Source organism: Papio anubis, chromosome X (assembly GCF_008728515.1).
Source record: "Papio anubis isolate 15944 chromosome X, Panubis1.0, whole genome shotgun sequence".
Taxonomy (NCBI): Eukaryota; Metazoa; Chordata; class Mammalia; order Primates; family Cercopithecidae; genus Papio; species Papio anubis.
The window spans coordinates 125,318,178-125,342,947 of NC_044996.1; the positions used below are offsets into that span (position 1 = coordinate 125,318,178).

The 24,770-nt window shown below is 36.9% G+C and overlaps 1 protein-coding gene across 11 annotated transcripts in view; it reads left to right on the forward strand.

The window, feature by feature from the left end:
• The window catches only part of RPS6KA3 (ribosomal protein S6 kinase A3), a 115,902-nt gene that overhangs the window by 36,516 nt on the left and 54,616 nt on the right, over window positions 1-24,770 (forward strand). For 9 of the 11 annotated variants that reach the window (XM_009197320.2, XM_003917483.4, XM_009197324.3 and 6 more), the window contains one exon: window positions 20,847-20,963. In XM_009197320.2, coding sequence (XP_009195584.1) covers window positions 20,847-20,963 — 117 coding nt within the window. Of the gene's footprint in view, window positions 1-10,518; window positions 11,907-20,846; window positions 20,964-24,770 lie in introns of those variants that run through there. The other 2 variants (XM_009197323.4, XM_009197321.4) reach the window with 2 other exon arrangements.

Here is a 24,770-nt window from a genome sequence, read left to right on the forward strand (position 1 = left end):
ATTTAAAATGTTAGGTGTTTCTGTATGTTTTTAGCATCTTAGGAGTGTTAACTTTTCAGAAATCAAACAAATTGTTATGAACATTTTGTCAGTTGTGGAAGAATAAGATCAGTTTAACCTTCTGCTTAAAACACCTCCATAGTTTTATGGTTCCTTTAAACAAAAGCCCAACCTCCATAACATGACCTACCAGGCCCTGCATAATAAGGCTTTGCATACTTCTCTCCACATCCTCTCTAGCCGCACACCTCTACTCTCTACTGAAAGTCCAGTCACTCAAATGTATCAGCTTCTCTTTTGCTAACGGGCTTTCAAAGGCAATGTTCCTTGTCTCAGAATTCTTTTCCCTTACCGCCATCCCCACTACTTAATTTCTGGTCATCTTTGTTTAGATATCATTTCAATTGAGATGTCTTCCCAATACAACTACCACTTCCACTTTCACCTTGAGTTAAGTGTTTTTCCTTTTTGCTGCCACAGGAGCCTATGCATACCCTAAATGGCAACACCATACCAGATTCCATTGCTTATTTGCTTGGTCTGTATTCCCTAGTAAACTGTGAGTTGAATGAGGCAGTGACCAAGTCTGACTTATTCCTTGTTTTATGTCTGTGCCTAGTACCCAGTTGGTGTTCAGTAAGTATTTGTAGATTAAAGGGATGAATGGATTAAGTTTTAGCTAGCGTAGGGACCCAGGCATGGGGCCTAGTGCCCAGAGCTACCTTCAGATTCCTACCCTCTCCAAAACCATTTGAGGCAGTTTACTTCATTTATCTATAGTATATATATTTACATGTAAGCGAATGTAAAAACAATCAGAAGGAAAACCTCCAAATTTTTTTATTCTCTGTAGTCTAAAAGCATTTTCCATTGTGATGTTATATGGTTTGTACTTTCTCCTACTCATGGCTTTAGTAGCATTTACATCTGCAAGAACCTGCATTCTAGAGACAGGTCAGAAAGATGGAGGACTAAGATACTACCTGCAATGCATATGAGGCTGTTGAGCAGATCATTCCAGATTATACAAATTAGGCTTAGGTGTCAGATCAAAGCCTGGTATTTAATATTTATTACATGATATTAAATCCAAAAGATTGTCAAAATATGTATTAACCTTATAATTTAAAATTGTATTTGCCTTTTATATATAATTAGAAGTTTTCCTTTTGTCAACTAATAATTTACATAGGGAATGTTGAGATGTTGTATTATCTATTTGATGTGTTACAAATTACTCCAAACTTAGTGGCTTAGAACTACACACATTATCTCCCAGTTTCTGTGGACCAGCAATTTGGGCAGAGCTTAGCCACATCTTTTGGTTCAGAGGCTCTCTCAGACTTGAAATTAAGGTGTGGACCAGGGGTAGAGTTTCATCTGAAACTTGACTACGGAAGGATCTGCTTCTAAGCTCACATGGTTGCTGGCCCAGATTCCTGGTCCACCAAAACTGTGAGATAATAAATGTATGTATGGAGGTCATCAGCTGGTAGGCTTTCTTGCAGGTTCATTGGCCCCTTTTCCGTGGGCTAGAATGCAGAATGTAATGATAAGCCACTTTTGACTAGGACAGGACAGTAGAGAAGATGGATAATATGAGAAGAAATCTGGGTCCCTTAATACGTAATGATCTAGTGACACCTCTTCACCCAAAAGTATGCTCTTAACCTATGGACTGCTCTGTGAGAGAAAAAAAAAAAAAAAGGCACTTACTTTGTTTGAGTTGTCGCATTTGGGGATCTTTTTCTTACAGTAGCTTAGTCCATATTCTAACTGCATCTAGTCATTCATTAACAAAGTAGTTCATGAATGTCTATTAGGTGCCAAGTACTCTGCTACATTCGTTGTTACAGAAGCATATAAGGGAAACTTGCAGCTTTACAAATGGCAAAATAAAGTTGTTTTTGTCCTCTTCTCCTCTGGGAAATTACCAACCAAAACAACAAGGAGAATAAGAAATCAGAATTTTGGTCTTTGAAATCAGAAGATAACTGTAACTTCAACCACAAGATATAAATATGAAAAGCAGATAGAAGAGTGGTAACAAGATGAAATTAATAGAGCGTAAGTGATTTTAGAGGAATATCCTAATGGTGAGCAAGTCTTATTCAAGGCCCCCAGAGCCTCAGAAGAGCTCAAAAATGGGGTCACCAGGTACTGTGGAATGTGGATGTATGGTATGGGGCTGAAAACAGAGATTGGTTGAATATTGATATAAAGAGTTTCTAGATCCTCTCTCCTCTGGAGACAGAAGGTATTTCACAGAGAAAACCAGAGAAGCTGTATACTTGGGCACCTTGGACACAGGAAGAAGTAGGGTAAGGCACTGGGCTGGAAACAGGGAGGTCAAGTGAAAACCTATTACTGAATGGTGACCTGGTCCCATTCCAACCACTAGGACCATATCCTCCCGAAAGGAGGATGGGCGTTGTGACTGAAGAAATGTAAGATACTGTCCTTTGGGAGACCTTTAGTGTAAAGGCTGCCTAGTTGGCCAGTTAACCTATAAGAAAGCCTCCCCAGTTGACAAGCCACATAACTGCCAGGCCACTTCTTAGTGCCTCACTCTCAAATATTTATGGAAAGCCAAATATCACCAGTTATGTGAGGAAGTCTTCCAGTATAAAATAATGAGATCTTGGAGGAACAAACAATGCAGGGAAAAAGCAAGTTTAATTAGTGTCCTCTGAGTGTTGAGACAAAATTGATTCCCTAAGAAAAAGTAAATTGCCATAAAAAAGAAATCATAAAAGAAGAAACTCTTAGAAGTTAAAAATACAATAGGAATGTTTTGCATTTTAGTAGAACATTTACAAGCTAAAATTGAGGAAAACTCTCAAAAAGTAGAACAATAAGAGGTAGAAAGTAGGAAAGAAAAAGAAAGAAGAGCAATCTAACATCTAACTAATAGGAATTCCAGAAAGCGACAGTAGAGGAAATGAAGGGGAAGAAAGCAGGAAAGAAATACCGTAAGAAACATATTTTTTGTTTTTTACATTTTAATATCTTTGAAATCAGAATGGTTGTTATAATTCATAGTGTGACATATATTAATTGACAGCATCTTTTCTTTCATAATGGTATAGTGATAATCATGCTTTTAGATTAAGTGGAATACTAAAATACCAAATTAAAAAAAAAAAAGCCAGTTTTCCAAAATGAGGACCATGAGTCTCCAGATTACAACATCCCTCTGAAAGCCTATTAATGAGAGAAATTTTAAAAAGCCCTACTCTCAAGAAGGGTCATCTCTATGAAATATCAAAACACTAGGGATAAAGGGAAGACCCTAAGCTTTTAGAGATTTTTTAAATCCTATATAAAAGATTGGATAGAAGAATATTAGACTTTTCAGCATTGGAAGTTAGAAAACAAGGAGCAATGCCTTTAAAATGCTTAGTGAAAATGGTTTTCAGCCAAGATATTTTCAGATATGAACCTATTTTAGGAAGTTGCTGGAAAATGGGCTCTGCCAACACTAGGGGGTTATTAACTAAGTAAGAGAGACATGGGATTCGGCAAACAAAAGATCCAGTACTGCAAGCATGATGAAAGTTTTTTCCCATTATGATGATTAAAGGAAGCTTCAGAAGACTAGTTCATGCAGGAAGCTTAGAGAGTACTCAGTCCAGATTGAAGTAGACAGATAATTTCAAGAATGCTGCCTCCAGGAATAGGATTGGGGGAAGAGGTGGGGGAATAGAAGTGATGAATCTAAATAGGCTTGAGTATTGAAAATTCACTTGAGAGGCTGTTGCAGAGTAGGAAGAATTTGAAATAGGTACAAAGAAAATAAAAGCAAATTTAAAAACAAAGCAACTGCAAACTTAAGGAAAAATAAAAATTGCACACAAGAGATGTAACTAAAGTATATTCTTTACCTAGGCAGTGAGCAGTGTTTACATAGTCATAATAATTGTAAAGACTAAATATTGGTTTAACCAAAATCTGTGATATGAGTGCCGAGTCATCTGTAATAGGATGTCTAAAGGTAATATCTGAAATTGATGAATCAAGAGAAAGTATTATAAGATTATTATTTATCATATAAAGGCAAATACCAGAGGGAACAATGAAAAGAACTGAAAGGGTACCAAGAGCACAGAATACTGCTGCTTTCTCATTACAAGCCTTGAAATACTTTTTGACACTTTAGCCTTTGATGAAAATTTAAGTGAAATTTAAAAAGTAGTTGTAACTGGTGTGATCAGGCAAAAATTCACAGAAGGCATGAAATTTAACCTGAGTCTTAAAAAAATAGGTACAGGATTTTTGAGAAGTAAATGTCAACATTTGGGTAAATGCACTTTTATGGGAAAATGGTGTAAACAAAAGTCAAAGGGAGGAAAAGTGAGATGTGTTGGAGATAGCTAAATCAGTTTGACTAAAAGGATGGTCATAAAGGACAGCCCGATTTCTCCTGAACGTTAAATACCGTCACTCAGACCTTCTTAGTGTATGGAGTTAATCCTGTGATGTCTCTTGAACATATCCCCTAGGTTTCTATTTGTGATAGAGCCATTCTGTTCTGACTGGATTTTTCCGTTCTTCACACACTTAATCTCTTCTCTTGCCCTTTGTTCTTTGTCCTGCTGTCTGCCTGTCTCCCATATCTTAGATCTACTTCTTAGGTATGTATGTATGTGTGTGTGTGTGTGTGTGTGTGTATTTATTTATTTATTTATTTATTTATTTATTTATTTATTTTGGAAACAGGGTCTCACTCTGTCACTGAGGCTGGAGTGCAGTGGCTCACTGCAACCTCCACCTCCCAGGTTCGAGCAATTCTCCTGCCTCAGCTTCCCAAGTAGCTAGGATCACAGGCACATGCCACCACACTCAGCTAATTTTTGTATTTTAGAGAATGGGGGTTTACTGTGTTGATCAGGCTGGTCTCGAACTCCTGACCTCAAGTGATCCACCTGCCTCAGCCTCCCAAAGTGCTGGGATTACAAGCATGAGCCACTCTACTTGGCCCTACTTCTTTTCCATATTCTGCCATTTTAATGCTGTTATCCTTTCTTCTGGCTCTCTAAAGTTTCAACCCTTTCCTGTCTTTATTTAACTGAAGTAAAAACTTTTACTTCACACAAAGCTGCCTTAAAACTTGCATTTGAGCATCCAAAATGATCCTTAACAGCCATGTTAACAGCACACCATTGCACACCTATTACAGTCATCATGGTTCAAACACAGAGAAGCCCCAGCAGAGTAGACAGTAGGCAGTGAATTACTCACTCAACACAGGAAAATACAATAGAGTGCTCATTGGCAGGGAAAATTTGTACCATGGTATATTAATAACACTTATTGACTGATTGTGTATTGTCTGCCGTTCTAACTCTCATTGGTTGAGAGTGTATTTGAGCACTCAGAGCTTGAGGGAAAATACCCTAGTAGATTTAAGTATATGCCACTTAGGAAAATATTTCTGAGATAAATAGCAGTATAATTAGCACCGCATGGTGGAATTAAATAGAGTGTGTATACACCAGGAAAATTTCCAAGCACAAGCAAAGGTTTCCTTTTGCTACATTTTTGGCTCTCTTTCAGGGCTATTTTTTCACTTCCTAGTGTCCTGTTCCTCCACCCCAAGAGCTTAAAAAAAAAAAAAAAAAAAAAAAACCCTCCCTTTTTTATCATGGCTTGCCTGCCTCGTATGATGCCTCTGACCCAAAATTGCTTCTCTTCTGTTCTGGTGTATTCATCACAATACCCATTCCTTCAGTTTCCATATTTTGTAAGAAAGCAAAGTGACTTAATTATGTTCAAGTATGAATGGTTGGTTGGTTGAGTCAACCTGAAATACTGGCATATGGAAAGTTGTAACCCCTTTACCTAAATGAGTATTTTAATTTAACTATTTTAGACAAGCATGACTAAGTAAAAAGAACGTAAGGCTAAGCAAGAAAAAGAAATGTGTGGACAGGGAGAGAAGCAATACCACCTAGGGCATTTTGTGACTTAACTGCAAAATTCAGACCTGGGGCTATGGTGCTGCTGCCTCTCACCCTCTCTTCATGCCCACAGGAGATTCTGTGAGTGAAAAATAGCATGCTTTCCATTTAGACAGGACTTTGAAAGTGCTCTAGGAAATCCTGCTCAGTGCTCTAGGAAGTCACTGCCATTTGTTTCAAGTTGATCATCTTCATGAAACTTGTTTCCCATCTCTGGTTTAAAACCGTAAGCTCTTACCACTTTATAACACTGTCTGTTGATGGATGTGTGCTTAAAAAAATTAACTGTCCTACACTTAGATGGAAATCCTTATAAATTAAATCTTTTAGTGTCTGAGAAAAGGAATGATCCACACACAAAAATGTATCCAATGGAATCAATTGAGAACATGTTAATTTTAAGTTTTTATCATATGGGTCAATTTTTTTTTCAACAGGGTTCACTCATCATGGGGTCATGAGGATGGTTAATAATTGGGTTTAATCATGGTTGGGGTTTTGCCAGACAGGTGTTATGTATGGTGTAGAAAAGTTTTCAGGAGCTCTGCCACGGTCCCCATACTCAACCCTCTTCCTTTAGGGTCTGATGAAAAGGTTTAGCACCTCCTATTTTTTAACCTAAGTCAGCCACCAACCATTCATGTGCACTCTCCTTCCCCACACCAAATTACCTGGTTATGCTTCCACCAACATCATGACCATTTCCACATCCAAACTATAAGAACTTGGGCAGCAGATTATTTAACTTCTCTTTAAGCCTTAGTCTGTTCATCCAGTGTGGATAATAGTTCCCACCTCATTGGTGAGCATCAGCTGAGATAATTTCATGTAAAGCACAGTGCCTAGAATATAGTAGTATCTTAAACGTTATTGTTATACTTGAAAGAAAACTTTATTAATAAATAAGAGAACTCAAAACAACTAAGGACTCAGTGAAGGAAACTAGAAAAAAAGAACTACAAAGTAAACCTATAAAAAGCAAGAGGAAGGAATTAAATATAATTTCAAAAATCAGCGAATTAGAAAACAAGGGAAAACACACAAAAGCAAATCCACAACATTAGGAAAGCAAAACAGGATATAAGCACAGATAGGAAGGAGATTAAAACATCATAACAACCCAAATATTTACAGATAAAATGATATAATGTCTGAGATTTGCTTCAAAATAATTAACTACAGGAGTTGGGGAAGTGAGCATATGAAACAAGATTGGCTATGAGTTGAAAATTATTAAACTTAGGTGATGAGCACATGAAGGCTATACTATTCTGTCTGCTTTTGCATCTGGTTGAAATTTTCCTTAGGTTTAATTTCAAAAACTTAATAGAATACTAACTGTAACAGTATACTAATATGAAAGTTGGTGAAATGTATGGTGTTTTAGGAACATCTAAATTTGGGAAGGGAGAGAGAAGCAGTATACCAATAGCCTTGGGAGAAGTTGAAATCATAAAAAATTAGCACTACCACACTTTCTGTCCCCGGTTATTGTGCCAAGCTCAGTGATTTCTTAAGAGAAAAATCTTTGAAACTTTCAAGAAATAGATCACTCTGTGGTCTTTAAGTTGTCACAAAACATAGGAAAAAATCTGCCTTGCCTTCTAGTTTGTTTTATAGAATTAGCATAGCCCCAAAAATGAGATAGCGTAGAAAAGGAAACCATGTGCCAATTTAATTCATGAATATAAATGCAAAAATCCTAAATATTTACAAATTAAGTATAGAATTATATTAAAACAATGGATTTTTTCCTGGAAATACAAGCATAGGTCAGTATTAAGAAATTTATTTGTCTAAGTTATCAGTAAATCAGAGGAGGAAAAATTAAGTGACAGTATTAATAGATAAAAAGACATTACACAAAACTTAACACTCATTCCTCTTTTAGTAAAGACTTTATATATCTAAGACCAAATATTCACATTATGTCTGGATGAATTAGTGAGTATATCTCCAAGTCAGGATCAAGGTAGCATTTACTACTGCTTACTTTAAGCTCTGTAGACTATGGGAAGTTTGGAGTTTGTTCTGTGATGGGAAGCCATTGAAGAATTTGAGGTAGGGGCATAAATTAGTCTGATTTCTGTTTTAAGATGATTCTGGCTGCTGTGAAGATAAAGGATTGCACAGGGAAAATTTAGAAGCAGAGAAACCAGTTTTATGGCAATAGATGATAGTTTGTACTGGGAATGGCAGAGAAAATAGAAATAGACAGATTTGAGGTTTATTTTTGAGATAAAATTAGAATTTGTTGAGGGATTAAATATGAAAGGAAGGAAATTAGATAAGAAAGAAAAGGCCAAAAAGGACTCATAGGTTTTTGAGAAAGGTAGTAATGTCATTGCCTAAAATGAGGAAGATTCATTTCCCATTACACTTGAAATAAAATACAAACCCAAATTTCTTGGGTCTAAGGCCTCACTTAATATGGCCCTAAGCTACCTCTTCATTTCCTTACCCTTTCCTTGATGTTCATCGCATTCTAGCCACTGTGGCCTTTCCTTCGTGTCTTGAATTCATTAAGCTCATTCCTATCTCTGTGCTTTGGCATTTGCTGTTCATTCTGTTTGAGGACTCTACCCCATGAGTCAGCAAACTTTGTGTATAACGGGCCAGATAGTAAATAAATATCTTAAACTTTGTAGGCCATATGATCTCTCTTGCAAATACTCAACTCAGCGGTAGCCATTGTAGGGCAAACACAGTTGAAGATAATATTTAAACAGAGATGGACATGGGCAGATTTGGCCCTTAGGCTGGCCAGACCTGGCTATAGTTTGCCCCTGCCCAAGGTCTTGATGTGGTTCCCTCCTTATTATTCAGGTTCTTCCTGGAGGACATCGTGCCAAATAAGTTAGGATCAAAAACCTTAATGCCGCATACTCTTGAATATACAGTTCTACTTCTAGAAATTATTTCTAAATGTGAATGTGTACAAATGATGGGACAGCACCATGGTGTAGATCAAAGACCCAACAACAGGAGATTTGTATAATCGAATTTTCAACAGTTATTAATAATGCATTGAGGAATAGAGAACAGGGGTCAGCAAACTACACTCATGGGCCTGTCACCTGTTTCTGTAAAAGATGTTTTATTGGAACACAGCCTTACCCATTCGTTTTCTCACTGCACTGACAGAGTTGACAGAAACCGTATGTCCTGCAAAGCTGAAAATATTTACTATCTGTCCCTTTACAGAAAAAGTGATACTATGTGTAGTATGGTTCATATATGTGCATAGAAAAGACTGGAAAGAAAATCACCAAAATAGTGATTTTTTAAATTTTTTCCCTTTTTGTTTATTATCTAAGTTTTCAATAATGGGCATCCATTATTTTTATAATAGTTACTTTTTAAATAATAAGGTAAATGATTAAATCAATAAAATGTTTAAAACAAAAATTTAGTAAGATAAATTTTAAGAAATTTTAAAGTTAGAGATGGAAAAAAAGAACAGTATCTAGTTTCATGTGCACAACCACACAAGTAGCATCCATTTCAGATTTCAGCATATGATACTTTAAGGAAGCCATTTATTTGAGGTCTTATGTGTGATATTTGGTATTAATCTCAAGATTAATCTGGGCAATGGGATGTGCTTAAACAGTAATAAATACCATAAGAGATGTACTAAAGGACTTTAAGAGCTCACATTCTGGTTAGGAGATAGATAACACCTGAATAAAGCAGTTGCTCATTGATGAATTGTAATGTGATTATAAGGAATTCCAATCACATCAGCTAGTCTTTTAACTTTGTTTTCGGTGTCTTTTGATATAAAGACCTTTTAAACTTTTATAATCAAATCTGTATTAATACTTTCCCTTATGGTATCTGCATTCTCCAAACAGGTAGCCATATATCCTAACATCTCCCTCTGATGTACAGTGCCACATTCTTTTCTGTCACTCTATTTGTGTTTTATAGTAGTACCACACTGTTTTAATTAAGGTATCATTTCAACTTGGAGACTTATTTCAGATTTTGGTGTCTGAAATATTGCTTCATTTCTTAGTGCTAATTATTAAAAAACATAACACACAGCAAAATGTGAATTATTAACCTGAGCACTAGTAGTAATTAAAGCCAATTTTCACTAATCCTTTACGTTTAAAAAAGGGTATTTGGTTGCTCGTGTTTAAAAATATTACTTGAATAAAGTCAGTGACTGCTACTTACAGAGATATCCTACTTCATTAGTTGTGCAGTAAACATGATGCTTTTTCCTGACATAGTCTCAAGAGCCACCTCATGTTCAGACTGCCATTCTGTGTTAGGTGGTTGTCCTTGCCTTGCTGCCCTTTTGGAGTGTTGTAAGGAGTCTTAAGTAATTCCTTTTGGGAGATGGGAGAGTTCCTAAGTGCCTGCCTTGCTGAAAAACTGAAGCATGCGTTTTTAAACAAGAGGAGTGCACAATTTTCCAGGCAGAATTCAAAGTTCTATCTTAGATATTTATTTGGGTCCCTGTTGCTGCTAATGTATTTGGTTATATAAGATAATTTTTTAAATTGAGCAAGGTTTTTTTTTTTTAGTTACTCTTCAACTTCCATTAGGTCATTTATAGAACATTTTCATAAAAATTTGATAGAGGAGGAAGAGTCCTGGCTTTTCATGTAGGATCTGTAGCACATAATGGGCTCTCTAATGTTTGCTCAGTAAGTGGGTACTAAACTGAACTCCCATTATAGATAGCTCTATCATCAAAAATGGGCCTACCTTGACCACAGTTTCTTTATCCAGAAAGTGAGCCGATTATTCTTGGTACTTTCTAGAGCGTCTTCAGGTTTTGAAAATTCCATGATTTTATTAAATTCTTACAGGCTGTGTAGATTAACCCTTGAGGTTTTTGTTGGTTCCACATAGATTAAATGTTCATTAAGTAGAGCATTATCCCACAACTCTTGAAGCTGCTGTTCTTTGGTTGTTTTAAATGCCACTATTACAGTGATTATGTTCTGAATGTTGGCATACTTGTCATTTTCCAAAGCAAAAATACCTTAGAAAAATTTCTATAAGGTATTACAGTATGAAATGAAATGGAGTGAGGGATTATATGGTAGCTTGACCCCTCCTTCTTTTCCAAGATGGCTTCTTAAGTGTTCCATTTTGCTAATAACCCAAGGATTGGACTTCTTTTTTTTTTTTAACTTATATTTTATCAACTAGGAATATGAGTTTTAACTATGGGCCTTTAAGTCTTGAATCTGGTTGATAATTAATGCTTATGACTAACATAAATTCAAAAGTAATTTACTTTCATTTAAGACAGGTCGCATTTGTCCTTACATCACAATTTTAAAAGTTTCTTGCCTGTGGTCTTCATTTTCTACCTGTAGTTATGAAACTCTTCCTCACTGACAGGGAACACCCATGACATGCCTGTGTATAACCTTAAAATTATCTTGAGACCACGGCTTGAGTGTGTGTGTAAACACACTGCAAAGGGTCAAATTCCACTTGTGCATCAGTTTAGCAACTTTTAGTAGTGGCAACTAGTTTCAGTTGTTTTAAAGGGTCATATAGTTAAGAAATTCTGGCATTTCTCAGGATTCTAAAATAACGTTTGTTTCACTGGTTGTGAAAATTGTTCGGATTGCTGGGAACTAGGAGAAAAGAACATTTCAACAGGATTTGGCTATCAGCAAATCTGTTTTGGTTTCCTGTTCTGGCCTCCCTACCTATCCAGCTACATTAGTGCCCCTGTCGGCAGGTTTCTTCTTTCTTTTACCACAGGAAAATTGTCCGGCCTCTTTTTCTAGCATTTTCAGGACCCGCCTGACAGGAAATTTTCTAATTGCCGGAACAGCTGGTAGGAGAAAACTTTGCAGGGGCTTGGCCTTCCCTTTCTAACTTAAGTTTTACCGTCAGAAATTCTTTTATCACCATCATGGTTTCGTAGCCATGTTTAAATTTTTGTCTTTTCGTGTTCGCTCTATACAGGTAAGCTCTGTTCACCTTCTTTTAAAGAATAAAATGTTTTAGTTGGAGCTAACTATAATTATAGTAATTATTTTATATGTTCTTTAAAGCAGCTTTTCAAAATTCAAAACCAGTTTTGATAGAACGTTTAAAGGATAATATCTCTGTTTACTAAAAGTAAACCAGTTATGTATATTATACATTTCAACTCTGTATATTTTGTCAACTTACTTTCATATTAGGTTTTTTTTGTTTGTTTGTTTGTTTTTTTAGTGCTAGAGTAATTTTTATCTTGCTAGTGTTTGTAATTTTTTATAGTAAAACAAATGACTGTAATTCTCAAAATTAAACCAGGCATAAACAGAATTGCAAATTTGCTAATATTTAGGAGATTACTATAATGAAAACAACTTTAGTGGGTAGGAGAGTATGTTATTTTAAGCAGTCAATAACTTAAAATCACATTTTGGTGGAAATTGGTTCCTGTAAAAACATGGAAGTTTTTAAGCAACTCCATATTTAAATAACTTTAAGCAAGTAATTTTATCTGATTTAGAGTAGGAACAATTTTCAAAGAATTATTCTGTTAAAATGGGCTTAGTGGATGTTAATTTGCAATATATTTAATCTATAATCCTGCCAAAATCAACTTGATATTTTGCCATGAGAATTGTACTATCCAGCAGCTCTTTAAAGAGAATTAAATTTGCTGATCGGGATTCCAGATTGGGAGAAAACTCTGCTCTTTGTGGCAGTGATTAGAAATGTTAATCTGGAGAACCAGCTTGCTGTTTTCTCAAACATAGATAAAAGGAGCTGACTTATAAGAACTTAAAGCTCTCTTAAAGAATTTGGTTAAATGAAAAATGTTGAATTTATTTATCATTCCATAGCAAATGAAGTGAATCGAATTCAGTCAGATTGTAATCTAGAATATTTTAATACGTAGTTTCACACCATGGCTTGAATAACCAGCCTAATTTTGTGTCACAACAAAATAATTTTTATGTATCTTGATCATCTACAAAGAGGTTAACATATCTTTTTAAAATAAAACTACATATTATAGAACTATGGGTATCTATATAAAGGGTGATAGTTTAATTTAGAATGACATTTAAGGGACAAATAAAGTATGCATTTTTCATTTGTAAGCTCTTTTTTATGGTACAACAAAAAATGGTTACACATGCATAGTTAGAAAATACTTACTGATTTTTACCAAGAAACATTTAAATATTTTACTTCAAGCTTCAATAATATTTTCTGGCATTCAAAACAATTTAGAAAATACAAATGCCTCAAGAACACACTTCCTGACTCAAGGGAGGGGAGGAAAAAGGAAATTATGTATACAAGGCAGGGCATAATGCCAAACGTTGAATCATTCTTTGAAATCAGTTAATATCTCTCAGTTTGTTTTCTTAGTTAGCATGTTACAATATTAGGTTTTCGATAATTCAAATAGCATTAATTTCAGTTTCTTTAATCCTTTTTACATTTTAAGATCAAAATGATATTTTTCTCTTACAACTTGAAAAGGAAACATTAGATTATTTTTTTCCCCACTAAAGAGTGGACCTTAAAGACCATTGAGGTGTAAACCTAAGGACCTTTTGTTGGTCCTGGGAAACAAACTGGGTGGCTTTCTGTATGACTGAGGGATACCAAAAGATCTACCTGCCCATAAATTTTCTCCTCATTTTTCCATGATGTCCAAAATGACACTCTTTACAGAATTTCTAAAATTATATGTTTCAACTGAACTGACTTCGTTTTATCCATCGGGGTCATATCTCAACAAATATTTATCTAATAATAAATCTTTGAGATCCAGGTAAATTGTCTTAGTATCTCTAACACCTAGTACAATACGTGGCCCATAATTTGAATGGCCTTCCAACGAAAAGGAATGGTCCTAACAGAATATGTCATAGATCAGAAACATTTTCACTGGGACCAGGCGTTCAGGAAAAAGCAAAAGCAGGAGAGCCACCTGAGTTTTAGTTCTCTCTCTGACCTCACTCTTCTCTACGTCTCTTTCATACTCTCTGATTTAAACTCTAGTGTCCAGGTGTGCTCCCACTCTGGCCTTTGTACTGGCTCATCCCTCTCCTAGGAATGCTTTTCCCCCAGGTGCTTGACTTTCTCACCTTCCTCAGGTCTTTCTCAAATAGCATCTTCTTAATAAAGCCTGCCCTGACTACTTTATTGAAAATTACAATCCCCCCTTTCCATGTCTGCTATTCTCATCCCTTTACTCAACTCAGTATCTTTTCTTCGTAGTATTTATCATGTTCTAACCTTTATTTACCTATTATTATTATTATTATTATTATTATTATTATTATTTGGTCTGTTGTCAAAAAGGCAAAGTTTTTGGTCCGTTTGACTTACTGTATATCCCAGCTCCTAGAAGAGTACCTAGCATGTATCGGGTGCTCAAAAATAAATATTTAAATGGATGGAAGAATGAATTAGTGAATTCCCGTACATAGCTTAAGGGTATTGAACACCTAGGCTGAGGGAGGTGGCAAATGTCTGAAAGGGGTGGAAATGTAGGAAGAATGAAACAGGGCGTGATGTAGATCTGCTGCCATCCTCAAAATTTTGCCTACAGTCAGACTTTTGCTTATCAAATCAACATAGTCTGTGTAAAAATAATAACATGGAATTTATTATTACTGTTTTTAAATGCACAAAGTTAGTTTTTTGTGGTAGTGAATGGACAGATACCCATTTATCATTTAAAAAACAGTTGTGCCAGAGAATGTAAAAATATGTGAGCCTCACAGAATAATTAGAGTGTATATAATTTATGTCTCTGTTCCAGTTTATTAACATAATTTTTTCCATAAAACTATTAATATAGCTGCTTTACCATGTATAGGCAAAAACACAGTTTTATAAAATGTCAAGTCAAACTATAATTTTATGTTTTCATGTGACAGATTTATTTCAGTAACAGGTGATTTAGTGACATAAGATATGTTTGTCACATGCACATGTCAGTCTGTTCTTGGCTTATCACTGCCCTTGGAAATCTGATATTCCTTTCTGCATCCATCTCATTAGATTCCAAGTATGAGCTAGAAAAGTACATTGTTGCTTTCCTACCTGTTGTCCAAGATTGCCCAAGCATTAGTATTATGTCCTGGTTGAACCTTAGATTCATTTCTAAAATAGTCATGGTCCTATGACCTGGTGACATTAAGTACGATCTGGGCATCGAGATCTCAACCCAGGATATTTTGCCTATTATACTGCTGTAATTTTGCATATATGTAAAGTAGATAGAAACTAGTTTGCTGGTGTGATTAGTGAAAATTTAGGTCTTATGAAATTTAAACTTGGAACAGAAAAGCGTGTTCAGGATAAAACAGTGGCAGGTTTTTGAAACTTGAACCAATGTCAAACTTGCCACAGGAATTATCTTTTCTCTCCATCCTCAAGAGTATTTTCCGTACTCTCTGAGCCCTGATTTAGAAAAATATTTTATAAATCCCTGTTTGTATCCCTAAAGAGGTTTGAAATGATCGCATCTGTTTTGGGGGGAAGAGAGTAGGGAGTGGAGGAAGATGCTTTTTAAAACACACACACACATACACACACACAAAGAAAAGAAACACTTGAAAATTTACTTTAAGATTTGCCAGAATAAAAAATTTAGTATGAAAGTGGGAAGATAAAGTCAAGAAAGTCTCTTAGAAAATAGAGACAGTACTGGACATGATGGCTCATTCCTGTAACCCCAGCACTTTGGGAGGCCAAGTCAGGCGGATTGTTTGAACTCAGGAGTTTCAGACCAGCCTGGGCAATGTGGTGAGACCCTGTCTCTGCAAACAAATGAAAAAATTAGCCAGGTGTTGTGGCACATGCCTGTAGTTCCAGCTACTGGGGAGGCTGAGGTGGGAGGATTGCTGGAGCCCAGGAGGTTGAGGCTACAGTGAGCTGAGACTGCACCATTGCACTCCAGCCTGGGTGACAGAGCCAGACCCTGTCTCAAAAAAAAAAAAAAGTGGAAACAGAAAATAAGAGAAAAAAAATGACATAAAGGATTCCATTTCAGATATACAGTATTCAATTAGTAGAAGAGTCACAAAAAGAGAAGCCCTGAAAAATGAGTGGAAGGAAATCATCAAAGAAATGTTAGAATTCCCCACAAAGTTAAAGAATTCAGGTCTTTAGATTATAAAGGTTCACTAAGCATCTAGCATTCTGAAGGAAAGAAGACCCTGTTTATCTCACTATTGGGGAACTTCAGAAACACAAGGACAGAGAAAATCTTTAAAACTTCCAGAAAGAAAAACCAGACCTACCAAAAAGTGTGACTAGACTAGCATCATCCATCTCATCAGCAGAACTGGATGCTAGAAGGCAGTGGATCTATGGTGTCAAAGTTCTGAGGCAAGATTATTTTTCTTCTGGAATTTGGTACTAAGCCAAACTATACAAATGGGAAGACAAAATAACAACATTTACAGATGTGTGAGGTTCAGAAAGTTTTCTTCCAGGACACCTTTCTTTGGAAGTTACAAGGGGGTAATCTAAGAAAGAGACATAGGAAACTGAAAACAGTGAAGTAACCATTTTAACATGTAATGAAGTTTTTATTTTTAATTTTTTTTAAGTCCCCTTAGATTGGCCTGGGAGTCGTTGTTATGGGCCCATATAAGAGGAAATTTAATATATTACTTAGCCTTCATTTGAACCATATATTGTCATGATAATATGGATGCTGTTGTCTATAGGCTTTCAACTTTAGAATTAGGCTATAGAGAGAGCATGAAGGATTTGGTTGTGGTTGCAGGAGGAAATGTTAATTTTCTTAAAATTAATAGCCTTAATATTAATAAAATTATATACAGCTAGCAGCAAATGGGAAGAAGTTTAAGAGGAAGAATATATGGGCACTATTAGCCTCCTTTTTCAAAGGGAAGAGTTAGGATTCTGTCCAAAGCAGAGAAAAGATGAGAAGTTTATGTAAAGGTAATATAATTACCAAACAATAGAGAGGAAGATGATGAAGTGAAGGGGCATAATATAAGTAAGTCCCTCACCTTAAGTTAGTAGACATTGTCTTAAGGTTAATAAATTAAGAAATTATCAAAGTAGATGCAGAACTAATTTTTTTTCAAGTCTGGGCATGAGGGTGAGAAGAGACTTGCTTTTCACCATAAGCTATTCTGCCACTGTTTATTACTAACGTGCATGTATTACTTTGATTTTAAAAACAAAAAGTTTAGGGAATAAGAAATAACCTGGGTTGACAAAAGGCTATGTGTAAGAGAATGTTGGGAGATAATATCACAAAAGTAGGTTGAGGCCATATTGTAGAGGACCTCGAATGCCCAGGTGAAGCAGTGCATTTAATTTGAGAAAACTTGGAGGAGTTTTTGAACAGCCTGGTCATATGACTGAAGCTGTATAATTTCAGAAAGTGAATTTGTCAAAAAGATGAATTGGAGTGGACGCAGGCAGAAAGGGATATTATGAGTAACCAATCTAGTTTCAGTTTTCTAGCTGAAAGGTAATGAAGGCTTATACCTTGATGATACCACTGGAAATAGAAAAAGAAAGAATGAAAAGTGTTCTCAACACTGTGCTTGATACATAATATTTCGGTATGTGGTTGTTATACTGAAGGGACCAAAGAGAGACACTGCTTTTTTTTTCTTTTGAGACAGGGTCTTGCTCTGTTTCCCAGACTGGAGTGCAGTGGCACGATCATGGCTCACTGTAGCCTTGACCTCCTGGGCTCAAGCGATCCTCACATCTCAGCTCCCTGAGTAGCTGGGACTACAGGCTCGCACCAACCACCACACCTGGCTAATCTTGTAAATGTTTTGGTAGAGACAGAGTCTCACTATATTGTCCAGGCTAGACTCTACTTTTTGTTGTTGTTGTTGTTGTTTTGAGACGGTGTCTTGCTCTTATTGCCCAGGAGGCTGGAGTGCAGTGGTGCGATCTCGGTTCACTGCAATCTCTGCCTCCTGGGTTCAAGCGATTCTCCTGCCTCAGCCTCCCAAGTAGCTGGGATTACAGGTGCCCACCACCACGCCCAGCTAATTTTTGTATTTTTACTAGAGACAGGGTTTCACCATGTTGGCCAGACTGGTCTCGAACTCCTGAGCTCAGGTGATCCGCCCACCTCAGCCTCCCAAAGTGCTGGGATTACAGGAGTGAGCCACTGCGCCCAGTCAGACTCTGCATTTTTTAGTAACTTATTTGACATGAGATGAAAGGAAGGGTAGTCATCAAAGATGAGAGTAGTAATTGTTTATTTTGAAGTTCATGGCCTGATTGTAGCTCACACTATTTAAGGGTAAGGGTTGATCCTGTATGCCTGCTACAAAATGGAATGTGTTTATGATTAGGTGATTGTTCTTCCCTGCTTGTGTTGCATCTTGATTTGTGACCAACAATTTTTGTAGGATTTGCTGTGAAATATAAGGTGAAAAAATACTGTTACCTGATAAATCACATCCCATTTACCTACAAAAGAAAAATGTAAAAAATATATAACATTACAAAATAGAGTTCTTCATGACCTCAATTTAAAGGCATAAATGGCTGCTAGTTTCCAATTAGGCTCTTGAAGAGATAGTTTTTGTTTGTTTGTTTCTTTGTTTGGTTTTTAACACGAGACTGACACATGCTGGAATCCAGCCCATTAACTTGGTTAGTCTTCAGAGTATGATGTGACAGCACTTTGGGGTATAGAAAAAGAAGAGAACTTCTTTACGTGTATATAATTTTAAGGATACAAATATTGTGTATGTAGGGATTTTTGGTTTTGTGTTTTTTGTTGTTTTGGGTTTTTTTGTTTGTTCGTTTTCCTGTTAAGGATGTGCTACCAAAAAGTTCAAAGAACACTGCTGTAATCAACTGAGCTAACAGACCGGTTACGAAGACCAGGGTCATAAGCCTATAGGTTTCCTGTCATTGATCTCAGTGTGGTGTAATGGTAAGGGCCTTGTTTTCAAAGTCAGGAGACCTAGAATTGAGCCCTAAATTTACCACTTACTGGCTTGTGATCTTTAGCCTTCAGTTAATCTCTTTAAATTTCAGACCGTAGAATATTCAAACCAGTTTGTTTTTAGAGGATCTGTCAAATTTCTAGTGGTAAATGGGAGAGTACATAGAAAACTCTGAAGTGTTTGTGCTTGTTCTAAGGTTTACTCGTTTATATTATATCAGTCCTCTCTAACATTAATGTGTGGTCAAAGATTTGTTGTGAAGCATGAATATAAAACATGAAAAAACACCTAACACAGGGTTGATATGTAGTAGGTGCTCAATAATAGTATTTGCTGGATTTCTATCTAAATCTTAATCCCACATATACTTTGTTCTTTGAAAGGTTTTTTTAAAAAATTTGATAATTTGCTTCCTGCCTTCCCTATTGTACTAATGACTACTAACACCTATCACTCTGAAGCCCTTGGTCTCTGGAGAAAAGGGTGTCTGAAACCCTTGTACCTTGGTCTTATTTGGAGGAAAGAGGTAGCGTCTTAAGAGTCAGCTAATGCTTGGTTCTAGGCTAATACCTACTGCACAGGATCGTTGTGAGAATTAAAGGAGATAATGCACGGGAAACTGTGAAATAAAGAGCTATACTGATGTTAGGAAATGATTTGATTATTGTTCCCGAAGTCCCAGGAGAGTCCAGTATGATTGAACTGCCTAAGTAGTAGGATAACCTACAAATTACAGCCTCTGTCTTGGAAATAAAGTAGGGGGCCTGGATTCCTTTTTCTCCTTTTCTGGGAGCTTTTTTCCTTTTACTACTCATTTTCAAAAGCTACCATGTTAGGATATTCTGGTATGTCCTTTTGAGAAATCTTTGTAATTCCTTATATTGCCAGCATTCTAAGGACATCTCAGAAAAGGTTAAGTGAATGCACATGTTTGTTTGGGATAAGACAATAACAAAAACAATAGATTATTTATGTTTACATAACACATTGAGATTCTACTAACAGTACTTATGTACCTAGAAAAAAACATTATAGTCAACAAAATAGAAATGCTAGTCTTTATTTGACAGGCTTATGTTTCTGATTTTGGCAGGTTTTGTTTTGTTGTAATTTTTGACTGTAACATACAGTATGTGTCTTGATTAAATAAGATAACCTAATCTGCTGATCTCACATAAGTAATTGAAATCCTGTGTATATTTCATATATTTTCTCTTTGTTCTGACACTTTTCCTCAAATATATTAAAATGTTCACTATCTTTGAAAATCCTTCTCTTAACCCAGATACCTCTCACTGTTCCATCATGCTGAATAGTCATTTTTTTCCATGTCTGATTATCCATCCAAATGTTAAATCTTTTCTCCTTTTGTGTTTTAGAGTTACTCCTTTCTCCCCTTTCAGATCCCAGATTATTCTAGAAACAGAAAGTAACAGACATTTCAAAGGGATAAAACTTCAGCGTACTTAAACAGCCACATTGAGGTTAGAAATCTCCATTTTTACCCTGGAATATTTTTCAACCCCTCTCCTCAATAAACACTTTTTAAAAATAGCATTAGTTCTGCGTAGTATAACCACACACCAGAGCATAGCAGATTATTCCGATCTGTTATTTTCAGACTTCTTTACACCCTCTGCCCCCACCCAATAAAACTATTCTAATTATCTCCAGTAGAGAGAATGAAGACTTGGAAATATTTAGTACTAAATGTCATGTAGAGGTTAAATTGGTCTATGTAGTAGGCTGGTATAATAACTATCTCTGACACTTAACCTGAAAGTATATATGTGTGGCATATTCACTTGATGGGTTGGTAAATGGTGATTTTGTATGTTAATTTGAGGATTTCTAATTTGCTTAGAAATTAGATTGATTTCTAATTAATTTCTAGTATGATTAAATTAATATTGTTTGATTTTTAGCGGGAGAAAATAGCTCTGGCTAACCCTGTTTGCTCCCCTTATATTTATCTCAACAGGAAGAAGTCAGTATCAAAGAAATTGCAATCACACATCATGTAAAGGAAGGACATGAAAAGGCAGATCCTTCCCAGTTTGAACTTTTAAAAGTATTAGGGCAGGGATCATTTGGAAAGGTAAGTCATGAGTGTGTGCTTTTTTAAAAGTTGTCTTTTAATTTCATATGTATTTCATACACATGAGGAAACAAATATTTTATGAAATGCTACCAGTCTTCCTACCAGCAATGTTTTCTGTTTTTTTACATTTCTCACTATCAGTAAGTGTGGGAAAGTGAATAAAGTTCAAAAGTACATTGAGAACTTATACTAAATTGGTAGTATTTGCTTCATACTTTGTCTTCAAGACCACATGACCTCTCCAGTTGTGATTCTTGAATGGTTAAAAATCACAAGATGTTCCCTTGATACACTGGCCTCTTTTTGAGTCCTTGGGTAGGGTTGGATGGTGATCTTGCAATACAGTATAACAGCACATCTCAGCCTCCCTTCCAGTGTACTCTAATACCAGCATAAAGTGAGTGAAGCTCCCAAAGAAGTAGGGTTGGGGGCTGCTGCTACAATTTTGAAGTTTTCTTGACTCCTGGCTTGTCTTTAAAATGAGTGCAAAGTTTGCATTTTGTTCAGTAACATCGTGTTTGTTTTTAACATCAAAAAATATTTCCCAAAGCCAAGTAAAATTCCTGCAGAAGACAGGATCTGCCTCTGTCACCCAGGCTGGAGTACAGTGGCGTGATCTCGGCTCACTGCAACCTCTGCCTCCCAGGTTCAAGCAATTCTCCAGCCTCAGCCTCCTGAGTAGCTGGGACCACAGGCACACACCACCACGCCCAGCTAATTTTTGTGTTTTTTTATAGAGATGGGGTTTCGCCATGTTGCCCAGGCTGGTCTCGAGCTCCTGAGCTCAAAGCGATCCACTTGCCTCGGCCTCCCAAAATGCTGGGATTACGGGTGTGAGCAACCACGCCCAGTCGAAAATGCAACATCTTTATCAGTGTTTTTCATGTCCTGCTTGTCTCCCACCACATACATACACACTGCACACCTCAGGGGCACTTCTGTACTCCATTTTGAGAAGTACAGCATTACAATTACTGCTACTTGATCTGTTTAGACCAGGGGTCCCCAACCCCCGGGCGAGCGTTGCTGTTTGAGCACCACCTCCTGTCAGATCAGTGGCAGTATTCGATTCTCATAGGAGCACAAACCCTATTGTGAACTGCACATGGGAGGGATCTAGGTTGTGCACTCCTTATGAGAATCTAATGCCTGATGAGCTGAAGTGGAACAGTTTCATTCTGAAATCATCTCCCCCTCCCACTGCGCCAGTCTATGAAAAAACTGTCTTCCATGAAACCAGTCCCTGGTACTAAAAAAGGTTGGGGATCACTGGTCTAGATTGTTTCTTGGCAAAAGGAACATTTGGAGATTGCATTCAACTTTCACAATGCAGTGATTCCTTACCACCTCTCTGTAAGGAAATATTTGAAGATATCATGCTTTGCAAGTTTCAGAACAGCACCACTTTAGCTCTCTTGTGTATTTTAGTGGGGGTATTTAGCAATTCTTGGTTACCATAGGTAATTTGTTACAGTTGTTAACCTCTTTTGAACCCAAAAGGATGCTTTTAATCCAAATATAGAGTAAGTAGCCAGCAGAGCATAACGGTTGTAAGTTTGGGCTCTAGGTCAGCCAGACTTCGATTCAGTTTTTTTTCTTCTGTTTATTCACTGTGTGTGTTTGAGCAAGTTACTTAACCTCTTGGATCACTATTTCCTTCCTCTAGCCAGTCATTAAATATTGAAGTTCTCCAAGGTTCGATTCTAGGCTGTCTTCTTCTCTATTACTAATACTCTACTAATTGATTTTCTCTGTGCCCACTATCTTAATTGTAACTCACATACAGCTGACATAACAGATTTATATCTCCAATCTAGATTGCTCCTCCAAGCTCTGAATTCTTATGCACAGCTGCTTACTCTTTTTCTGTGTCTTAAAAGCACTTTAAAGTCAAAGTGTCTAAGACCAAACTCATGATCTTTCCCTAAGCCTCAAACTGTTCTATTTCATTTTTCTCTCATTAAGCAATTTAGAAACTTGGGAAGCATTCTTGGTGTATATTTCTAGTCCCTACCTCCCCTATCCCACTCTGACCTGGCCAATCTTATCTGTCACCAAGTGCTGTAGATTCAGTAAAGATTTCTCAAAGCCTGCCTGCCACCCCTCCAGAATATGCTACCACCTTTCTTCCTGGTCTATTGACGGAGTCCCCTAACTGGGTCTTTCCAAATGTATTCTTGCCTTGATCGATTATTTACATGATAGCCAGCGTGAACTAATCTTTTACTCTACCCCTCATAACCTTTCAGTGGCCTCTCTTTGCTTTTATAATAAAGATGAATTCTTAAGATGGCTGAGGAGCCCCTCAGTCTGGTCTCTAGCTACCTCTCCAGCATCAGTTTTCATACTTTTCATTTCACTCTCTGTGTTCAGGTCACATTGGCTGCCTTCTTTGGTCCTTAAGCAGGACCAAGTCCTTAAGCTCCATCCTGCTAGAAAGCCTTTCCATGTTTTATTCCTTCTGCCTGAAACACTCTGCTCTACCCCTGCCTCTTCCTCAGCTGATTAGCTCCTCTTGCACCTGTGATCTCAAGGAGGCTTTCCCTGCATCCTTCCCAGGTTATGTTCCCTGGTTATACCCTCTCAGAACATTATATACCTCATCTTCATGGCACTTGCCACAATTGCAGTTTTTCATTTGTTTAATGGCTGTCTCCCCCACTAGACTAAATGTTCCATGAGTGAAGGGTCATGCCTTGTATCAAGTCTCAGCATTGAACCAGTAGCACAGTGCCTGGCATATAATTCTGGAAAGAATTAATGAGTGTGTAATAGTTCTGACCCCATAGGAGAGTAGTGAGAATTAAATGATAAAAGGCGAAGCACATAATATCTGGTATTAAATTATCACACCACTCAAAACCAAATAGATGGGTAATTTTTATACATTAGATTTTCAGGGAACACAATATTTAAGTTCTTGGAATTAGCATGCTTCTCCCTTTACATCTTTAAAAGTAACTTAAATATCATACTATAAATACCAAACATTCAAAATAGGTTGTCTCCTTTCTTACTCATTCTGAAAGGCCACAGTAAGCCAAGGAAACAGGGATGACCTGTCAAGACTAGAATAGCTTCATGGGGGAGTGAGGAAAGGTCAGAAATGCTCTGGTGGAGGAAGTGATGGCAGCTGGGACCGCTGCTGCTCCTGCTGCTGCTCCTGCTGGGCTTGGCTGGTTACTGGCCAAAGGGAACAGATAAACAGCACCCTGAGCAGAAGCAGAATGCTGGGTGACTGACACGGACTTTGTCCCAGTACCTCCACTGTGACACTGGGCAAATTACTTAACCCCCTAAGCCCTAGTTTGGACAGCTATAAAATAGGCATTGCCTAGTAGGTCTGCCTCCCAAAATCGACACAATGATTTGTTACAAATGGTTGTGAAAGTACTTTGCAAACTAAGAAGTGCTGGAGTGTTCAGAAGATGGATTCAAAGAACAGTTGAAAGTTTGGAATTCACCAGGAGAATTTTTCTTACAGAATGGAACCAAGAAACTTGGTTAGGGAATCTTAAGGATGATTAAATATCAAATAAATCCTAATTATCTCTACCTAATCAAATTTTATTTCCATCAAAAATATTAATCATCTCTGATTACCCTTAATACTTAAACATCATTCCAGAGCTTAGATCCACCCTGGTTAATGATGCTTTTCTCTCCCTAGGTTGGCTCCCCACTAACTGGCTGAAAGGAGCTAAAGCGTGGGGCATGGTGAAAGGGGTGGTGATTATAGGAGAGCAACACACCCTGCATCAGGGTTTCTCTGCAAGTTGTGGTGCTCTTCACTTGATTTGGGGT